The sequence below is a fragment of the Aulostomus chinensis genome, chromosome 7 (assembly GCF_037954235.1).
Source record: "Aulostomus chinensis isolate RoL2024-O1b breed Wild chromosome 7, RoL_Achi_v1.0, whole genome shotgun sequence".
NCBI classification, from domain to species: Eukaryota; Metazoa; Chordata; class Actinopteri; order Syngnathiformes; family Aulostomidae; genus Aulostomus; species Aulostomus chinensis.
The window spans coordinates 26,949,087-26,969,462 of NC_141326.1; the positions used below are offsets into that span (position 1 = coordinate 26,949,087).

At 42.7% G+C, this 20,376-nt stretch overlaps 2 protein-coding genes across 2 annotated transcripts; one reads left to right on the forward strand and one right to left on the reverse strand.

Annotated features, from left to right (window-relative positions):
• The first annotated feature begins 1,521 nt into the window (after positions 1-1,521).
• On the forward strand, positions 1,522-6,395 carry ric3b (RIC3 acetylcholine receptor chaperone b). Its single transcript, XM_086209623.1, has 6 exons — positions 1,522-1,773; positions 2,684-2,910; positions 2,989-3,067; positions 3,744-3,837; positions 4,814-4,944; positions 5,245-6,395. Exons 1-6 carry the CDS (start codon positions 1,557-1,559, stop codon positions 5,724-5,726), a joined length of 1,230 nt encoding a protein of 409 aa, XP_086065749.1. The 5' UTR covers positions 1,522-1,556; the 3' UTR covers positions 5,727-6,395.
• Positions 6,396-6,955: 560 nt separating this feature from the next.
• psma1 (proteasome 20S subunit alpha 1) lies at positions 6,956-11,538 on the reverse strand. Its single transcript, XM_086209624.1, has 10 exons — positions 11,438-11,538; positions 10,561-10,605; positions 10,356-10,457; positions 9,345-9,448; positions 9,182-9,270; positions 8,822-8,892; positions 8,564-8,693; positions 7,877-7,956; positions 7,611-7,715; positions 6,956-7,258 (listed from the first exon to the last, which is right to left on the reverse strand). The coding sequence occupies exons 1-10, from the start codon at positions 11,438-11,440 to the stop codon at positions 7,196-7,198; spliced, it is 792 nt and encodes a 263-aa protein (XP_086065750.1). The 5' UTR covers positions 11,441-11,538; the 3' UTR covers positions 6,956-7,195.
• Positions 11,539-20,376: the final 8,838 nt, after the last annotated feature.

Below are 20,376 nucleotides of genomic sequence, written 5' to 3' on the forward strand. Positions count from 1 at the left end.
ACATCTTTGCAAACACAACATGTCTGTGGAGGATCAAGTTGTCCTCCGTCTCTTTGTCCCTTCTTTGCTCTGAAGACCTCCAGACATTTTTTTATTCACGCTGATCTCAAATGTTTTTTTTTTTTTCTCGACTGAATAAACTGAATATCAATTTGTCTGTTTGCTCAGATGATGGCGATCAGCGGCAGAATGAAATCAGATGGAGGGATGAAATCAGAAGTATTCTCTCTGTCAGATCTCAACATGTCATGCTTTATGTAAACATACAGAGTCTCCGTGATCGGCCATGTTTTGGGGATTAAAGTATCTCACGCGATCCAGCTAGCTTACACTCTGAGTATATTTCTGATTTAATCCTCATTTGTAGGCAACATGCACACAAGAAACCGTGTTTGAGTTGACTGGTGACTGTCATGATTTAGTAAAGATCATATGAAATTCTTCCTTTGAAGAAAGTGTCGCTGCTCTGTCACGGAAAGAGGGAGTAAGAAACGTGAATAAATGTAATAAAATAAGTGGATGCACGAACACTCCATGTCAAGAGCAGTGATTGTTTGATATGAAGGCCAGGACGGGCTGTACTTGCAGTTGTTTTGTTTTTTTTATCATCAAAATGAGCTTCTTTATCCCGTGATAACGAGAAATTAACCAATTATCATGAGATAATAACTTCTTAAAACAAAGTACTCATTTCTTTCTCTCGAGGGAATGACTGATCTCGTAATGATGAGCCAGTTATCCCATTATTGAGATAATGAGTGGGATATCTCATTATATTATCTTGAGGAAATAGTTTTTTTTTTCTTTCTTATTCTTGTGATAGCAAAACTTGTTATCACAAGATGGTGAAGCTTATTTTGGGAAGATCATAAAATATTCCTCTCTCAGGTGGTAACAACATAAAAAATGAATTCCAAGTATGGCTTTTCTTGGCAGTGGAAGGCTTTGAAGACGGACCTGCCCAACCAGAACCTCCACACCAGCTCCAGAGCCCGGAGAGAAGGTAATGAGCTCTGCACACACTGACTAAGCCGTGGTTGGAAGGACAGTGGAATCAGTTGTTAACACCGCTCCCTTTGTTCCAAACGTCTCCCCCCATCTGTTTCTCCTCAGGAGACTTTTCAGAACATCCCTTCATTCGGGACAGAGAGGAGGAGGAGTTAACTGAAGAAACTGAAGCTAAATGAAAGAGATGATGGGGCAAGTTTGATGAAAAAATACCAAAAGACAAAAAAAAAAAACATGCTGCACACAAACAAAATGTAATAAATAATAGAGGCTAAAATAAGAAAGTTTTGCTCTGAAATGTCTTCTTATATCAGCTTATTTTGTCTCCTTCTTGTGATGTCAAATAAAACTTAAAATCGATTGACCTTCATAGAAAGTAAAAAAAAAAAAATTCCGACAGCGTTTTTAGCCCTCAAATGTCAATTTGAGTACTGCAGTGAACGGTACAACGCTAAAATGGTGCTTTGGCGCTACCTGGCGGCTAAACTCGTCATCACAGCTGTGACGCACTTCCGCTCCTCCCATCAACAAGGAAGTTGGGCCGATGGATGAGACGCAGCATCAGCCAGCCTCCATCGGTTGTCGTGTTTCTCTCACAGGACGGTGACCCGCCGGTTTACCCGCCGGTTTGTTTACCTGTCGTCATGGCGATGTCGACGTTTCAGAAGGTGACCCTCGCGACATGCCTTGTGCTCTGCGTCGCACTTCTGCTGCCCAAAATGCTGCTGTCCCGGCCGAGGAAGGATGCTGCCGAGCGGCCGGAGGGTGCGTCACCTCTCCCCGTCTCTGTTTGTGCTGTCGAAATGGCTCCGGCGTCGGGACAAACGGTTCAGGCTTACAGTCATGCTCGCATTAGGGTTGATTTATGATAACAATTCTTTCGTGTGCGCTGTTGTACATCACCTGTCTGTCCTTGTAGTTACATTCTCCTCCCTGACGAGGGCGCCAAAGTAAAAAATACGCCTGCTAAAGCTACAAACACTTATCAGGGTATCGGGTACACGGGGGTGACGCTCATGCAGTATTAATACCTGAAACGGTCACGACGATGCTTAATATTAGGTGTCAATATTAACATTTTCTTTTTACTACTGGACAAATTTGTGACCATGAAGTAGACAAAGAACTGAAATAAAAATTCTTTGTAAGAGGGACCAAAGAGAAATTTCTCAGTTCTCGTTGCAGAATTTAACTGCACCACATTGGTAGAGTTGGACCCCTCAAATATTTTCAAGTACAAAAAGTAAAAGTAATTCAGCTGTTAGAACTGATGTTGAAGGTCCAGGAAAATAAGACGGTAATACGGCAGTGTTTTAGTTTATCATTTCCACTCTTTTAACCTTATAAACCTTTTTTTTTTTTTTAATAGAGAAGCCTGTTTTCAATCAGTGAATACCGATGTTCTTTGTAATGCAACATATTAAGACCAATGTAGTAACTGCTTTAGATGTGATGGGAGAAAATGCACCAACAAATAGGAAGTGGAGTAAAGATACTCAAAAATACTCCACCACTCCTTCAGTTTCATGAACAGCATGTAACTTGTTCACGATAGCACATAAACATCAGCAACATCTACTGATATTTAGCTGATTAAAAAGGTGCGTCCGCAGTGTAAAATCTTACTTTGACTTTGTCTACGGTCAGTTGTGCTTTTACGTCTTTACATTTGCAGGTTCTGGTCGCTTCCCTCCAATGATGCACCGTCAGATAACCCCAGAGAGCCGAGGTCAGAGGACTGCGGCCTCTGGTTACTCCAGGGCCCACAACCCCGAGGCCATAGCCAGGGCCAAGGGAGCAGGAACAGGGGCAGGGATGGCAGGGAAGTCCAACCTGGCAGGACAAATCATTCCTGTGTACGGTTTCGGGATCTTACTCTACATCCTCTACATCCTGTTCAAGGTGAAACTCTGCAAGCTACATGTCGATGCGGTGTGACTGACGTTTGACTGACATGACGGACATTGTCTCTCTCCTCAGATCACATCTAAGGGCAACAGCAAGCCGTCAGAGAGCAGGTTTCCTTCGGTTCGGTCCGAAAACATGAAGAGAAAGATCAGTATGTATCATCCTAGCTCCTCCTGTGTTGCTTTTAGCAATTCCCGTTATCTGCCTATAAACTTACCTCTCCAAACACCTTTTTTTTAAATTTATTTATTTTTATTTTTCTCAGGAGTTATACATCTAACAATGTTTTTGGAGTTACTACAGATTATATTGTAAATTGCTTTTGACAAAATGTGTCAGCACAACCTGCCAAAGGTCACAGGATTTCCATGAAATGAAGAGCAGCGGAGCAACATAATTCAACGAAAGACTGAAAGATTGAAGCACACGTTTATGGAACTGCTGGATGTCTAAATCTATTGATGTGGAGTTTATTAAAAGTAAAAAAATGCTTTGCTCTCATTTGCTAATTCAACTGCAAAGAAACTGAGCTAAGATGGACTATTTCAATGTATAATTTATTTCATATGTCATCAATAATCAGCTCTTAAAAGTTTGTTTTACACTTCTTTTTACTCTTGATGTACAGCTTGTTCACTCTTCGGGGTTTTTCCAAGTCGGGATCTGACTGCAGAGATCGCTGCTTGTTTTAAAAGCACTTAAAAAATAGTCGAGGAAGAAAGAATAAATCGCACCTGGATCATTTATACTAAAGCTGCTTGAAACCAGCAATGTCCTCAGCAGTCTTAACCTCCTCCTTTCGTCTTGATGTCTTCTTTTCCGACTAGCTGACTTTGAACTGGCTCAGCTGCAGGAGAAGCTGCGGGAAACTGAGCTGGTGATGGAGAATATCGTCTCCAGCGCCCACCACAGCCCTGACAGGTGGGTGGGCTCCTCCTCCTCCCTCTCTGTTCCTGGCAGGATTCACTTGATATTTGCTGATTTAATGACAAGAATCTATTTGACAGCAAAGACATCAAAACACTCCCATAAAATATAGAGTGATGTGGTTTGTTTTTCTTGTGTCAAATCTTATTATGTGGGTCGTTTGAGCCGACATGTACTGGCGACTTCTAGTGAAACTGCTGATTGGAATTAGCCTGCTGGCTAATTTGTTTATGAGCCTACATTAGTTAGCCAGTGCCAGCAGCTGCTTTGACTGCTCACAGCAACTGAGTCTGAAGAAAATTTGAGGGATTTTTGAAAGGAAATTATTTTGTCGGTTCACATTCACCTAAAACCCAGATCAGCTGTCCTGATAACAGATGATGACATCACACGAAGACCACTTTAATGGAGGCGAGATGTAAATAACTGTCGCTATGTATTCTGGGTGTAACATTAGCCCTACAGCTTATGCCTATATTGCAGAAAGAAGCGTTCCATCATATTAATGTACCATGAATATTATTATAAATATTTAAAACTCAGGGGCGGTGGTGGTGTGGTTAGCACTGTCCCCTCACAGCAAGAAGGTTCTGGGTTCAAGCCCCGGCTGGAGCATGGAGTCTTTCTGCGTGAGTCTGCATGTTCTCCCTGTTCCTGCTGGGTTCTCTCTGGTACTCCAGCTTCCTCCCACAGTCCAAAGACATCAAGAGGGGACCAGGTTAATCCAGACTCTAAGTTGACCGTAGGCGTGGCTGTGAGAGCCAATGGTTGTCTGTGTATATGTGTTGGTCCTGTGATGGACTGGTGACCCATCCAGGGTGAACCCCGCCTCTTGCCTGAAGGCTGCTGGGATAGGCTCCACCCCCCCACGCAACCCTTAACAGGATAAGCGGAAGAAAATGGATGGATGGATTTGAACTCAGATGTAGGAATGTTTAATTTGCTTGATGGATCTCTGTCTGTGCTGCAGGGTGACGGGTGTGATGGCGGACCAGGAGGAGACTCTCCTCCAGCAGCTGACGGAGATAACTCGGGTGATGCAGGAGGGTCAGCTGGTTGAGGGGATGAAGCCAGAGAAGAAGACCCAGGAGAGTTGGGAAGGTCAGGCCACTCTTGTAGGATTGATGCAGTGAATGGGTTAAAAAGTAGTGTGCTGTCACTGCAGTAAGGTGAAGTGGGTCCGGTTCTTGTAGTAGCCAGAAGTGGACGTGGGAAACAAACCCTCCCTCTTTTTTTCTGGGGTCTGTAAAACGTTTCATTCTTAACAACGGCATCTTGCCCACTTTTCATTGTTATCAGATGATGCTTGTCACCGTTTGACGCTCCAAGACGGCAGTAAATACACGGTCGTCAAAGCTTGGGAATGAGTGATTCATTACATTCCTTCGACTTGTCTTACAGATTATCCAAAAGCTCCTCATCAGTACTGGGAGCATCAGCATTGCTGTTGTCAGCGCACTCAGCAGCCCTCCAGCCCACCATCAGACACTGATGCTGAGAGGAGTGTCGACCTGATGGAGAACATTCCCGTGGACGTCACAGATGGAGGCCAGGTGGACGAAGGCGACGAGCTTCTCAGCTCAGACTCGGTGAAGCAGTCAGCTTATACAGCAGGGAGTGAAGAGGATGCGGAGGCCGAGATCGATCCGGATGGGAATGAGGAGAAGAACTTTGGTGGGAAGGAAGGAGGCCACATTGATCTGGGTGTCCCAGAGGAAGACCTGGTCGGAGTCCTGGAGGAACTGGAGCTAACGCTGAAGATGACGTCAGTGATGGAGCAGGAGAAGATAGAGGATCTGGTCCAGCCGTCGGAGACAGAATCAGTGGGCAGCACGATGAGACGGAGAAACAAGAGGAGGAGAGCAAATAAAGACTTGCACTGACCTCAACATGAGCCTGGGCTCCAGATCAGACCCGGGGTGGTAGCGTCAAGGTCGGGGACAGCATGAAAATGAGTCGCCCACTTTGTTTATCTGTACTTGAAGTAGATTTGTGGGTGTTTTAAGCCATGCATACACACTGGTTGTTATATATCACAAAGTGAGTTAGCTGTATAAGTTTATCATGGTCTTAAATCAGCTCTGTTCCTCTGGGGTCATGTTAAAGTCCCCCTCTGCTCAAATGTGCTGTACCTGTGTGCGATGTTACCGAGCAGAAGCTGTCACATGAATCTGCTGAGGGAAACTTTCTTCACGTGTCAGTTTGCCGTGTGTGCAACAGGATTTGTGACGTCTCTACCGTTCGGAGCAAACTGCTGACCAGTTAGTGATCTGCCCAAGAAAGGAAACTCGATGCTCCCGGTGAACAAGAATGAACCTTTCCCCCGAGTAGGCGACATCTTGAATCCAGCTGATTAAAAAAAAAAAAAAGCGGAGCAATATTTTGCATATTCAGAGTCTCAGAGGTGGCACATTGGTGCAGTGGTTGCAAAACGTTTATCGGAAGCAGGTGGTTTTACATGGCTTAAGGTTGTCTGGAGGGATCTCTGTGACTTTCTACCTTGTGCACAACAGCATGATCGTACTTTTTAATTTAATAAAGAAAGACCTCAAGCACGACTCCCTTCTTCTGACGTGAGGTCGTAGTGTATTAAGGTCCCAGGGTGCAAAACTGTGTAAGTCAAATATGTTGGTGTGGCTCGTAAATTTCTGTAACCTAAAACTAAAAATGGTGGAGCAGCCATCGCATGATAAACCCGTTCGTTTCGCCAAATATTCTGTAACGCTCTCAATCTTGGTTCTCTGAAAAGTCTGTTAACATTGAAACAGGAGGATTTTCTCCTCTGGACCATTGAACAGAGATTCACTAGAGTGAAAAGGAATAAATGCAATGTAAAAATAAAAACTCAGTCAGCATAAATGACCTTCAAAATTTAGCGTTCTATGGATCTAAATGGCAGGACTGAACCCCGTGATTTCAAGATTTTTACTTTTACATATTAAAACCTGTTTCATCATAGCTCAGAATTACAGTAGCAGTTTACAATTAAAATATGGTACATTTGAATTTCTCTCTAGTGTCTCTTTTCTTTGGTGCACTCAGCTGGATTCATTTGCCTCACTTTTCTACAGTATGTAGTAATCTTGCAAAGATGATGATTACAAAAAAGAACTTCATTCAAAAAAATGGAGTTTATTACTTGAATAAAGGTAGCCATACAAAAGCAACGTCCCGCTGACATTAGCAGAGAATATTGTGGATTAACATTTTAGCAAGTGGCACCTCGACATCTTCCCCCCTGTAAGAATTTCTCTGTTGTTTTAAAGTATCTATCGTGTTGGTCGGGGTTTGCCCGCCCCCACTGAGAACAGGAAGTACATCACTGGTTGGCTGGCTGGATGACGGGGCTGCTTCAGTGCTCCATTGGCTCATCAGGTGCATCTGCGGGGGCGGCTTCGTCTGCAGGCTGGGCAACCTGAGATGCACATTCAGAAGTCAGTTCAGAAGGACGACCGCACGTGGTGACAAAAGTTGACCTAAAATCATTGCTGTAAACTTCAAGTCTGAACATTAAATTAAACATTTAGTTTTTAAACTTTCTGTGAGACTTTCAGCTGCAAAATAATTCCGCCACTCCTAGTTTAGCCTTTAAAATACAAAGACAGACACGATCAGCTGCTCTGCAGGTACAAGTGCTGCATTTAACTGCAGCGTCCCTGACAGACTCTGGCTGCCAGGCAAATCCATGTAGTCCGCATCACCTTTGCTCTCCTGCAGCCTGATTCCATCACACAGAAACATGAAGGAGTGCTGACTGAAATAAATACCCTTCTCTGTGGTCTCTCCTCCAGACCCTCCAGGAATGGAGCAACGTCGTCATCGTCATAAATGATGAACTCCATATCCTTCCCCACGATGCCGATGGAAACGTTCTGAAAGTTTGAGATGTGCCGAGTTAAAAAAAAAAAAAAGTTCACTGACTTAACAAATCCTAAAGGGAAATTTATTTCTATGCAACGTTTATTTCACAGTCATCAGTCTCTGCCTTGAGTACTGATCATTTTGTGTGTGAGTGTGTGCGTGTGTGTGTTACCTTGGTAGTGAGGTCCTGCTCAGTGGGGAGAGTTTCTCTGAGAGCACGGAGGCCATGTTGGACCAGCTCATTCAGGTTACCTGAGAACAAAACAAATCTTTCTTCATGAACGTGAGTCCGCTTTTCCACAGCAAGCAGGAGACATTTTACATTGTGACTATGAATGTTTCAGTAACTACTTAGGGTGTGACAATTTGCCGGAAAAAAAAAAAAATCACTTCCAGTGCTGTGAGCTCACCTTCAGAATAAAAGCACCAAAACTGTATAATTATTATTATTATTATGGTTTTGTCTTCCATAATTTCCGGGATTCTGTTGCTAGCTTATTGTTAGCAGCTAAGCTAACATCACTCTTCTTTGTGTTGCACTACTTACTCTCCTATTTTTACTGACCACCTTACCCCTGCTTATGGATTTCTTCAGGTTTGGAGTCATATATGAACGTTAACTGATGTTTTTTTTAATTAACACATGCTGGCCTTCTTTTTTTGACTCACAAAAATCTGTCGCTCGCATCCCAAGTAACTCCATCTGTGAGGACACAGATCAGAAGCTACTTAAGGATGTCCAACAGAAAAAGACCCTTTAACGACACAGATGCAAAAACTTCCACAATAGAGCTCTTCATTACAACTGACTCCGTTTAAAATATGAGCGAACAAGGCCAGGGCAGAAAAGTCCTCTTACAGTCGGAGAACTTGTCCATGTGTCTCTCCAGGTAGGTGCGTGCAGACTGGGAGCGCGCTCCGATGGACATGGCTTTGCAGTCAAAGTAGTTGGCTGATGGGCAGGTCTGGAAGATGTGAGGTCCCATATCCTGGATGTAACAGCACATCAGCAAGGTAACTGTTATCCTTTCCCAGAGGGATCTCGACTTACAAAAGAGATAATCGTAGGTGAATAAAAAGGAGATACCTAACCCAACAAATCAACGAGCAAACTCACGTCATAGCCAGCGATGAGGAGTCCAACACCATAGGGCCTCCTTCCATACCTCTGTGTTGGGATTTGGGTTTCTGCGGCTTCAGTCAAGGATCATTCCTGTCACTCTTGTTTGTTTCACTATGCTGAAGCAGCCTAACACGACCACACGCACTCACTACCAGCTCAAGTACTAACATCAGAAAGCAGAGTGACTAGTGTGTTAGTGGACAACACAATTTACATTTTAACTACAATGTTTTAAAAAAGATGCACATTAGCTTAGCCGATCTACCTCCCAAAACAGGTGACATAATGGCCTGACCTACAATGAGGAGTGTAATTTGTTTGAGCTTCCAGGTAAAGAATGAGGAATGAGGATACTGCTGCCAACGAGCTGGACAAGACGTGACGTGGGGAGGGGCCTGTCAAAGACGAATCTGGAGTCCAAGCATTCCTGCCGCATGAAGTTACTGTAGAAAAGAAAGTGGTACTCGTTTATTCAATACATTCCTTCATCCAGAACAGTCAAACATGTGTTACTGACCATAGCAGTCTGGCATCAGCAGTCAGTCCAGCAATGGAGATGCCAATGTGGTTGTCAACATGGAGAATCTTCTTCTGGTGAGCAGCTAGTTCCGACTGGGCTCTCTGTCGACACACAAAAACATAAATAATCACATGATCTGCTTCTCTTTCTTTGAATGTCACCTAATAGGCTTTACTGGATTTGTGACAAGAGCATTTACCAAAGACAGCAGGGCAGCAATGACCAACAAAAGCAACTAATACAAGTAAGAGTTGACAGAAATATTTAATAATCTGCATTAGAATGTTTTATACAGTAAGACAGGCTTCTCTAGAAGTTCCTGAAATACAAAATTATAAATTTGAGGATCTGTGTTTGACAGAACTCCAATATTACTGAACATATACTTTCATGAGACACATGAGACATTCAGGGTGAACTGACAAATATTCAGAAAGTGTTTTTACTAGGGCTGTAGAAGTTACAAGTAATATTGTACAGACAGTACTGCATGACAGAGAAACATAAAACTGTAATAGTCAGCCTTTAAAATTGTAATTTCACAAGCTTATACATGGAGTCTGTTCATGACAAAGGGTGCAGCCTTCAATTATGAATGATCTTACTACTCCTGAGACAACTTGCAATGTCTATTTTCCTGTCACCAATCAAAACTTGATTTACTTTCCTATAAATGAACTGGCTTTATCATTTATCCTGTACAGAGTCAGCGACCGCGCCAGCCAGTCACAGGCCCGACCTACAGGAGCAGGCAACCATTCCCACATTCAGACTCCACTCGCCTGACTGGCACATTTCACAGAGAACCCCAAAGAGAACCCACACAGGAATGGGGACACTGCAAAACCTTTCAGCTGTGAGTAACACGATAACCACTGCACTACACTTGACCAACTACGACCTGTCTACAAATCAATTTCTTACTTACTTACTTATATCTAAGCTGCAAAAAATCTCAGCAAAATGTGTTGATCACACATTAACCATGTGATTAACCGTGTGGAGTACCTTTAGTGCAACCAGAACTGCTTGAGTTCTGGATTTGAGTCCTACAGTTGCAGAGCCTTGCTTCACTGCCTCCATAGCGTACTCGATTTGATGGATACGGCCCTGGTCACACATGAACACCAGGAGGTTAGTTATTGCAGGATGCTTCTGTCAGTTACTCCACAGCCGCATCTGACATCACCATTTAGCAAATAGGACGACTTACCTGAGGACTCCATACTGTCACGTCGTTATCGTACTGATTACGAAACTGGAGGTAGAAAACAAATGATTATTTTACAGTGGGACCAACAAAAATGAGAATAACTATCACGTTGAACACCGGAGATGAGCTTACATAATTATCCTGCATCGCCAAATAGCTTCTTGACAAACTGACTCGTTGCGGGACCTTCTAGACTGAGGGTTTGAGTTACTAGCACGATTGAATAATTCATGGTAGCAGTGTTATGTTTACCGCCAGTCAGCTCATCACGTTAAAGACTTCGTGGATGAACCTCAGGGCTGAGTGGCCACAGACCTATGAACTGTTAAAACTTTAAGATACATTTTGTTAGCTGGATTAGCTGTTTGATACTCAGAGGCCAAACTACACTTTTTTTTTTAAATGTGTAAAATATATACGAGGGACATGGGGAAATCGAAAGTAAAAGACACTCGAGCTGCGGAATCATCGTATGCTAGCATGTGTTAGCCTGCTAAAATATTAACTTAACCCCCTTCAATGTAAATAGTAGCACTGCAATCGTGATCTGGTAAATCAACTCCAGTCAAATTTAGGCCATAAAATCAATTCATTTGAATGTGGTTGAAAGTGGGTATCGTCAATGACGCATTTTAATGGCAGCATTAACCCGGCATCGATGCCGCTAACAGTGAACGCTGTCCGAGAGGTTTTGCTTACTCACAGTGCACTCAGAAGTTAGCTAGCTACCGTTAGCTTCGTGCGAGCAAGCTATATCTGTGGTCCGAGTTTCTTGATAAATCATCATATATTAACTTTTTGGGTGATTTATTTCCTGTGTACACATACCAGAAAATTTCAGGTTAACCGAGTTGAACCAAAATTCATACAAACTCACCATCTCTGCTTCAGACACTGACGCCTGTGATCTATGCTTTCTGCGTTCTTCACTCGACTTATTTTCCTGGTTATGACGTCAGGGAAACTAATAGATCTCCGATTTGAAATCCGTGATCGATTGAATGATCGTGAGCTCTTTGAGCAAAGTTGAAAATGTCAATAAAACACAAATATAACACGCTACGTACAAACAGAAAACCGTGTTGCGTACGTCAGCTTTACATTTTCTTTAAACGTAATTCACTGTAATCTTATATGTTTCTAATATGCCACCAATATGACCTGTAACCATGATTAACATCCGTATACATGCTGATTATATGAACTTAATACGTGTGATTGCAACATTTCAGCGTAAACATTCGTCAGTTCAGCTTCCACTTCTCTGTTGGCTCCTCTTCCCTGCAGCGGCCTTGGCTGCAATACCATTGCATGGACACATGGCGGCAGCACTAAATTAGAAGAAGACGCTGTGGGAGCTTAATGAGGATTTGCAGTAGAATTGAAAGCAATCTTAACAAGCTCAGACAGTTCCAGTGGGAAGATGAACAGAGAAAGATAAACTTTCCACGTTTTCCAAAGCTACACTAAAGTGAAATGGACATTTTTAGGTTCAGAAATCCCGGTAACAGCACACCAGCAGAACTGGTTAAACTTACAGTTCATCCTAGGTCAAGTATACTGCATTGAGGGCCTACTTTTTTTTTATACCAAACCATATATGCAACATTTTTGTTTGAATGATGGACAGGAGCAATGTATTTGTAAAGACAACGGTGGAATGACGGCAGCCCTGGCTCATGTAGGGTTTTTTTTTTAATATTTTAGTAATTCGCATGTGTTATTTCTGTGTCAGAGCACTCCAGTCAATACTTAAGATCATCCAGTGCTCTTGTTGGGAAAAAAAGAAAAAAAAACGACAAGCTGCAGAACTCATGGCCTTTAAACTGGAGAGCAGGATCTGTCTGCTCCGTGGACAATGAACCAGTCTGTGCTGAGATTGAAGTAGGCTTATGAACGCACATGCTGGGATATTCATCTAATTTTGGTGTGAAATTTCACAGATTGAGAGTCAGCATCTTATTTAGTATCTACGAATTAGCTGATGATGAACAGGGCAGGAATTAAAATATTTTTTTTATTTTCTTTGTCATGTTCTGAAAAAAAAAAGTTTATTTGCTTAAACATAGAAATAATGAACATCCTCCAAAGGGCAGTTTGTATCACGGACAATATGGACATATTCAAAAGTGCATCAGCATCAACACAATTAATGTAAACCATCTTGAATTGCATCTAGGCAGGCAGACAAATGTCAGGGTGTTTCACCTCAGCCCACCCATTCCCTCAGACTTCACATGGTTACTGCGTCTTGCTCAATAACGAAGTGAATTAGTTTTTATTCAGTTGACTCTGATGTTGCCGTATTGATCTCAGAACCAGACGGGTGATTGCCTTCTTTCTTTCTTTCTTTCTTTCTTTCTTTCTTTCTTTCTTTCTTTCTTTCTTTCTTTCTTTCTTTCTTTCTTTCTTTCTTTTTTACAGAGGAATATTCCATAATTGTGGAGCAACAGGTGATACAGCCCAGTGAGTGGCATGCTGTCTTATTCCTCCTAACAGATTTTTGGAAATATCCTGTGGCTTCTCCCACTCTCCCTGATGTGTGCAGTCAAATAAATGCCAGTTGTGGGAGGATTCAGATGGATTCATCCAAGAGGTAATGGTGGAGAACATACGACAGAGCTATCAGTGGACATATATGTTGCTTTAGTGAAAAATGTTCCCATTTGAAAACGTCTATCCTTCATTACAAACCCAGTCAGCGTTCTTGTGAAGTACTGGAACATTATTAGTGATGCATGAACATTGGTGGCCTGAGACGCTGATGTGGAGCTGGTAAATGCTCGTAGGTCAGCCTGGTTGTAAGTCCAGCCATTGCTCGTGATGTCCAATGCTATCTGATGTACCCTTGATCCAGGGAGGGGTGGGCCACCTTAGAGAGGGGGAATTAGTAGGGCTATGCTGACGAGCTCTCCTCCTCTGCCAAGGCAGCGGCAGCACGGCGGCGGACCATTACATCAGTGCGCCAACCTCCTACTTTGTGATTGAGATTGTAGGACCTGTGCTGAGCTCAGCATGTTTCTTTTTTTTTTTTTCCTGGAGTCTCATTTAAATCTGCCAAACGCCCCCCCCCCCCCCCTCGCTTAATTTTTCAAATGGAGAGCAGTCTGAGTCACTGTGTGATGGGTCCAAGACACGATGTGGACTCTGCGCTGGCACGTGGTGGCAGGGGGACGATGGAGGGAGTTTCAGGAGTAGAAGAGAGAGTGTCCAGCCCTTCCTCCACCCATTCATGGATTTCGATTTGTTTGAACCACACAGGAAGGAGCTGTAAGATCACAATGGGCTGAGACCAAAAACTGGATGTTTTTTGCAATCTTACCAATCCTGCCTTCTAATTATTATACATGAAACAATAACAAAAATAATGTTGCCTTGAGTGTGGCTACATATTCCACCATGTGTTGCTTTAAATAGGTCACCCATGTGGTGCCGCATCAAAGGTGGCTGCTCGGCCAGGGTTGCATTGCTCTGGTAGCTACGTTACAACACTGCAGGTCAGGGGTCACCAGCCTCACAGCAAACATAGCAAAAAAAAAATCTCAGTCCCTCCCCCAATACGTTTTATGTGAGCTTACACTGTATGACATCACTGACTTTAATATTTGCTACAGCAGGGGCCAGAGTGCAGTGCTGCATGCAAGAGAAGAGGCGAGTAGGGAATCTTGCAGAGATCCTGCTCGCTGCCGTCAGTTTCCTGATGATGACCAAAGTGCTTAGGCAGCATTTCACTGGCAAATGGCTGAAGAAGCTCTTTTCTGGCTAAAAAAGCAACGTGTTGAGGAGCACTTAATAATATCAGGAGTGAGATAGATAGTCTCAGTCTATGAAGCTAAGATGGCTATATAGCTATATCTATACAGCTGCATAGAAACAAGTTGTCTCTTTCATAAAAGATGTACAGATGTGACACGTCAAAGGAAAAAGCAATTTAAGGTCTTCTACCGGTGGGATGATGACTATTCTTTAAAAGGAAAGCCCCTTATTTGCTGTTGTTGAGGATGGTTGGTGTTGTCTAAAACATGTGAAAAAGCTTCATTTTCTGCTGTCATTTTCATACCCATCAATCCATTCAGAGACCGCCATCGCTCTCTGTGGATGGTGCGGCGTCATCTCCCCTCATTTATCCTTTTTGATACGTCAGCCAACTCGTCTGCTTTCATTTGAGTCATTGGTAACGGCGAACAGCAATCAGCCTGTTGTGACTGAATAATTCTCTTCACTTTTCCTGGAAGAAGCTGATTCCAGATTAGTCATTAGGGTTCTATAATCCATTACTTTTATAGAGTAATGGATTTTTGATGTGAGGGGATGCACCCACACCAGCGCCAGAACACCTGAATGTTCTGATCAGGCTCAGGCGGAATGACACGTACTGTGCAATGATCAGAAATGGGAAGTAACAAAGTAGAAATCCTGAAAAACAAATGCACCAGGACCATTTGCTCCTTTGTCTTCTCTCATAAGTGTCAATGCAGAAACACTGATGATGCCAAGCCGGCAGGATGGAGACATCCAATCATGACTTTGGCTCGCCAGCAAATGTTTAAGCAGTAATAGCACTCACTCATCCTGCTCTGGAGGTTTGGAGTAAAAATACTTTGAGTTTAGACTTTTGGAGTTGAAATTATTGTCTTCTGTCAGAAAACACTGCAATGATCTGTTTACTATCACTGAATTATGACTGGACAGCAGCAAAACAGTGTCAACCACAAATCAACTCAAACTTCATGTTGAGTTTATTGCACATCCTCTGACGTCAGTCTCCTCCTGTGATGGCACAAGACTGGGAGTGTTGGAAGACGGAGGGAGGGGTTTACAGCTCGCCCTCTTTATGAGTCACTCTACTCATTGTGTCGTTGGTCCTGATCCGATTTCAAGACAATGATGTATTTCACAATGTGAATGTGTGACAGGAAAGGCAGTCTGCCATGTGATAGTTCAGTTTCTCACTCGTGTGAATTTCAGTTCAGTGAGCTTCACACTGACGTCAACACTTAACAAATTAGAAGTGCACTCCAAGAGCACAGTTCTCCTCCGAGGCAATAACTTACTCATAAACTTCTATCAGGATCGGCACAAAATCCTACACATTAATTATCACTGGTAATTAGCCTGATTTTTTTTTTTTTGTTCATATAATTGGCCAGGTCTCGCTTGGAAAAGAGATCAACTGATCTCAAGTGAAAACCTGGTAAAATTAAGGTTAAATAAATAATCCATGAAATAATTTCTGAGAAAATTAATGAAAACGTGAAAAACCGTGCCCCATCTTACAGTGATAAACAAATCCAAATCTGCAACTGAGTCAGGAAATATTTTCAAGTTTTAGAAACTTCTGGGAGAACAATCCAAGTGCTTTAAAGCGCATCATGACAAACCACATTAGGTGGCAGATATGCTGGTAATAAACTAGTTTACCAAATGAGAATCAGCCCAAAAGAAGAAGAAGAAAGAGAGCAACATAAGAACATTTCCTGTTTGCTGGTCGATGTTTCAGTCACGGTGGCAAGAGAGCAACATGGAAAGAAGCTCCTGTGTTCAGACTAGCATAGTTATCCTGGAGCTATTGGTCTTTACAGACTGCTATGGTTCAGATGTTCTGACAAGTCAAAAGTTTGAAAGTAGACTGCGCCCGTGTTTGTTTGGAAGAACAGTGCAATAAATTTCTTTAACTGGGTTTTGTTTCGCTTGTTTAATCTCCTTTTGGATTGCTGTGTTCACACCTGCCTAAATGAACAGCAGCTGAGGGCTTTGGTTCAACCGAACTAAACAAGGTGGGTGTGAAAGCACCCTTCATGTTCAGATATCTGTGCTTCACCAGTGTGACCGAGGAGGGCTGACACCTCCACCCACATCCATGTATGGCCCAGGACACATTAATGCCACGTCTGAATGGGGCCTTTGATAGAAACGTTGTGGAGACACCTGGCTGCTCCGCCTAATCTATTCATTCAGCCCCTTAATGGCCTCTCCCACTCCAGCCGCTCTCATGCTACAACAGTGACTTTTATGAGTGAAGGACATCTTTAATTGCATTTCACTGATTGGAGAAACTGCCTCATTTCAGGTGGTTAAAAAAAATGCAATGAACGCCATATTATTTCATTACTATTCGGACCAAACCATTAACTGGTAGACTCAATTATGTCAACGAGGGGGATATAACAAGAAAAAGAGGTTCATGGGTCAGGAATCATGATGTTCATAGTTTGAAATGCTTTCCTCTAGAAGGGAGATCAAGCTCTAGGAAAGAATGATTCTTCCGTTCTTTGTAGGGGCAAACTTGTTTCGAATGAAAGAGGGAGAAAGAGGTTCTGAAGCAAAAATGCCGCAAAAGATAATCCAAAATTAAACTCTGAGAACTTTTAAGAAAGAAACACTTGCTACAGAGCAGACTCATGATTTGGACCATAGCTTAAATTTGATTGAATTTATCAATGGGCGTATCAGTACATCATTTTCAAATTCATGTTTTTGTCTGGTAATTACGGTTTTCCAGTACAGTTTCACTGCCACTTGACCATTTTTGAGTTCTACTTTGAGTCAAAATTTTCCATCTCTCAGTTTTGCTGCAGAGGCAGAAATGAAGGCAGAATCCTGGGTTGTGGCCAGACTTTATAACCGCATAACGTTTAACTTTCTATAAATACCATAGGATGCGGTCCAAGTTGATCAAGTGTGATTGAATCTGAAATGACTCCAAAGATGAGAGCCAAGTTTCCTTAAGATACTTCAGAGGAACTGCTTCCCTCTGGCCAGCCTGTGACAGGGCAGCAGCCTGAGTCACTCCATGGTTTCTGGAGGTGCGTCTGAGTAATACGAGCAAAAACAATTGCATATACAGCATCCAAAGCATGACTGGCATCTTAATAGAACAGCTCAGTTTGCTTTTGAGGGAGTTTACTTGACCCACAGTTTCTGCTCTTGGATGATGCCTTGAAATATGAATTACAGTACAGTACATTCTGTCCATTAAAGGTCCAATAATCAGATTTTATTTTTTATCAGACTGTCTTCCCCATAGTTATTGTTCTCTTCATATCTATTTATGTTGGCTGGTGTATAGACAGTGACTAAGAGAATGCAATCTTTGAGGGATCCCCTTTTAGCACTGTTCTATGGCAAAGAGAAGGTGTCTGAGCAGACAGGAAAACAAAGTTTGATCAGGTATAAGGGTCCTTGGTACTTCCGCGCCATGTTTGACACACGTGTGTATCATACACCCCTGCGCTGTCATTTATGAATATTTATTAACGGGAGGATATATGAGGAGTCAACTGTCCAGAGGAATCTAGCAAATGGTGAACTATTCATTGTGGTAGGCCTGCACATGGCGCTTGAATCAGCTTTATTCATGGCAAATAGTTGGACTTAGTTGTTGCGAGGTCCATGAAATAAAAACAAAACTGTATGTATGTGGTGTGGGCTGAGTGTTGATCAGTATCACAGAGTGCGAGAGGTCGAGCCACACACACTGAAGCGCACACCCTTTCAGTTTGAGCATGCATAAGGTTAAAAACGACTAATTCAAATAGCCAGTAGAGGGCGATGCAGTAGGCAGCAAAAGAAAAAGTCCTCGGTAAAGACATTTTTTTGTGTGACTTCCTAATTGCTCTTTTCAAGTTTTCTTCAGTGTACTATTGAGTAAATTATGCAAATTACCCTCCCATTTTGATAAAGCAGGGTTATGCTTTCAGCTCGAGCCTATGAGCAGATGGAATAAGCGAAGGATCTTTGTAGGATTTTATGTAGCTGGGCTGGCAAGCATGTTAGCGGCACAGCCTGAATGTTACTCCACCACATTTCTGCTGGTCAGATCGCTTCATAAATTCTTGTGTAATCATGATCAATATGGCTTCCAACAGGCACTTTTCAGAGAGGCCAACTCTCTTTTGTGCTTCCTGCAACCGTCCACAGCATTTGTGAGCGTTGAGCTATCGATTGCTGAGAGGTCTCTTTTTCATTTGATCCTTTTTTCCTGAATGAATGTGGAGTAGACACAAGCAACTGCAGCTCAGACAGTGATGTCAGAGCCAGTCACCGGCATCACTCCCACGCTGCAACACTGAAGGCCCCTGATTGATGCTTTGAGGTTTCAGCAATTGAATGTAATCTCCCTAATGTTTGGGGATGAACAGTCATCTGGAAACTTAAACATGCTCCTTGAGATTACACAGGCTGCTGTCCTAAATGCAGAGTGGCCCTCTGCTCAGCTGGCTTAACAGGTTTGGCATCAAGTTCCCGGCTGCGACACCTGCTTGATGCGACGCACACGCAGCTCTCTGCCGCTCCTGTTGATCCCAGGGAACACACCACCGTCCCAGGTGTTTAAACACAGTGCACCCATTCCGTGATGTAAAACCACAAAGTGACACCGGTTTCACCACTTGAACTTGCATTTAATCAGGTGGCGAGCCTCCTTTGTGGTGGCAAGCCACTGATTGGATTTGAAGATTGAGAGCCATTACAGGAGGCTGCAGCTGGATAATGACTTAAGTGCTGTTTCGCCTTCCTTTCTCTTCAGGAAGTGATTTATCTGGATTGGTCTGGCCTCAACTGACTGGGAGGTGCCCAATGGTGAACGGTGCCATTCATAGATCATATCACCCTGCTCTGACCCTATCAACACTCTCTGTACTACGAAGGTGATGGATGGTTTTTGTACTTGGAAAAGTATGACGTTATAATGCTGGTTACATTCAGAGCTTCTGAGATGAGTAGTCTGGCTTTCACTTGTTCTTGTCCTTCATTGTGTCACTAATATGTCAGTTTGGTTGTGTGGAAGAAGTAGCAGATCAAAAAATATGTCCAGAAACTAGAGGCAGTCAGAGAACCCATGCCTCCACCAAAATGAACTTTTGGCCCCCTTTCACTTTTTGGTGCTGGGGCCTGTACTCGTCTGCTGTGCTGTTCCACAGAGCGAGAGGGAGGCCAAACCTGATGATATTTAGATTTTGCATGAAGGAACAAACTAATCCACTTTGGTGCAAACACCTCTTCCTGTGAGTAATGAATAACTAAGGACTGGACAAAGTACCCATAAAACTATTGACATTTTATTAGTGATACATCATGCTGCTAAAAGAAGAAGAGGGAAAAAAGAACAGCTCACAGAGAAAATGTCATTGTTCAATATGTATTGAACGTGTGACAACTTACAACTTCCTTAACTGTGTTCAAGTCCATCACCATCAAGTGGATATTTATGTTTTACTTAGTAATTTCCTGCATTTCCCAGAATGTCATCATCAGAGAGAGAAGGCCTGAGCTCTGTCTGTGGGCGGCACAGGAACTTCAGGTATTGAAACCAGCGGTTCTAAATTGTTCTTCCCTTTCCCGAGAATCAAAGACACATTCATTATTCTGCTTTCAATCGTTTGGTTTGCGAGTTATTGAAAGTGAAATAACAAATATGCAGTGAAGATCCAATATCACTCTCATTATTGTGTTGTGTGGGTGGAGTGAGCAGCAGCTCGTGCCCCTCCTCCAAACACCACCTGTACTGTGTCCTGTGGCATAATTAATTATTGAGGAACCGCTTCATCATGTCCATCTAGGGCCACACAATCCTGTGAAGACCAAGGTTATTATATATATAAAAAAAATTAAAACTAATATTGAAAAAAATAATTTCGTTAGCTGAAATAAATCAACACGAAAATTAAGACAAAAACAGATAACCAACTTAAACTATATTGCTGTTTGCAAAACTAACTAAAACGAACTAAACTTATAGTTGCAAGTCGCTTCTTTTTCATCCCTGTCAGTTAAAGATAAGCCTCTTGGTGGGATTCTTACGATAGATTTATTCTA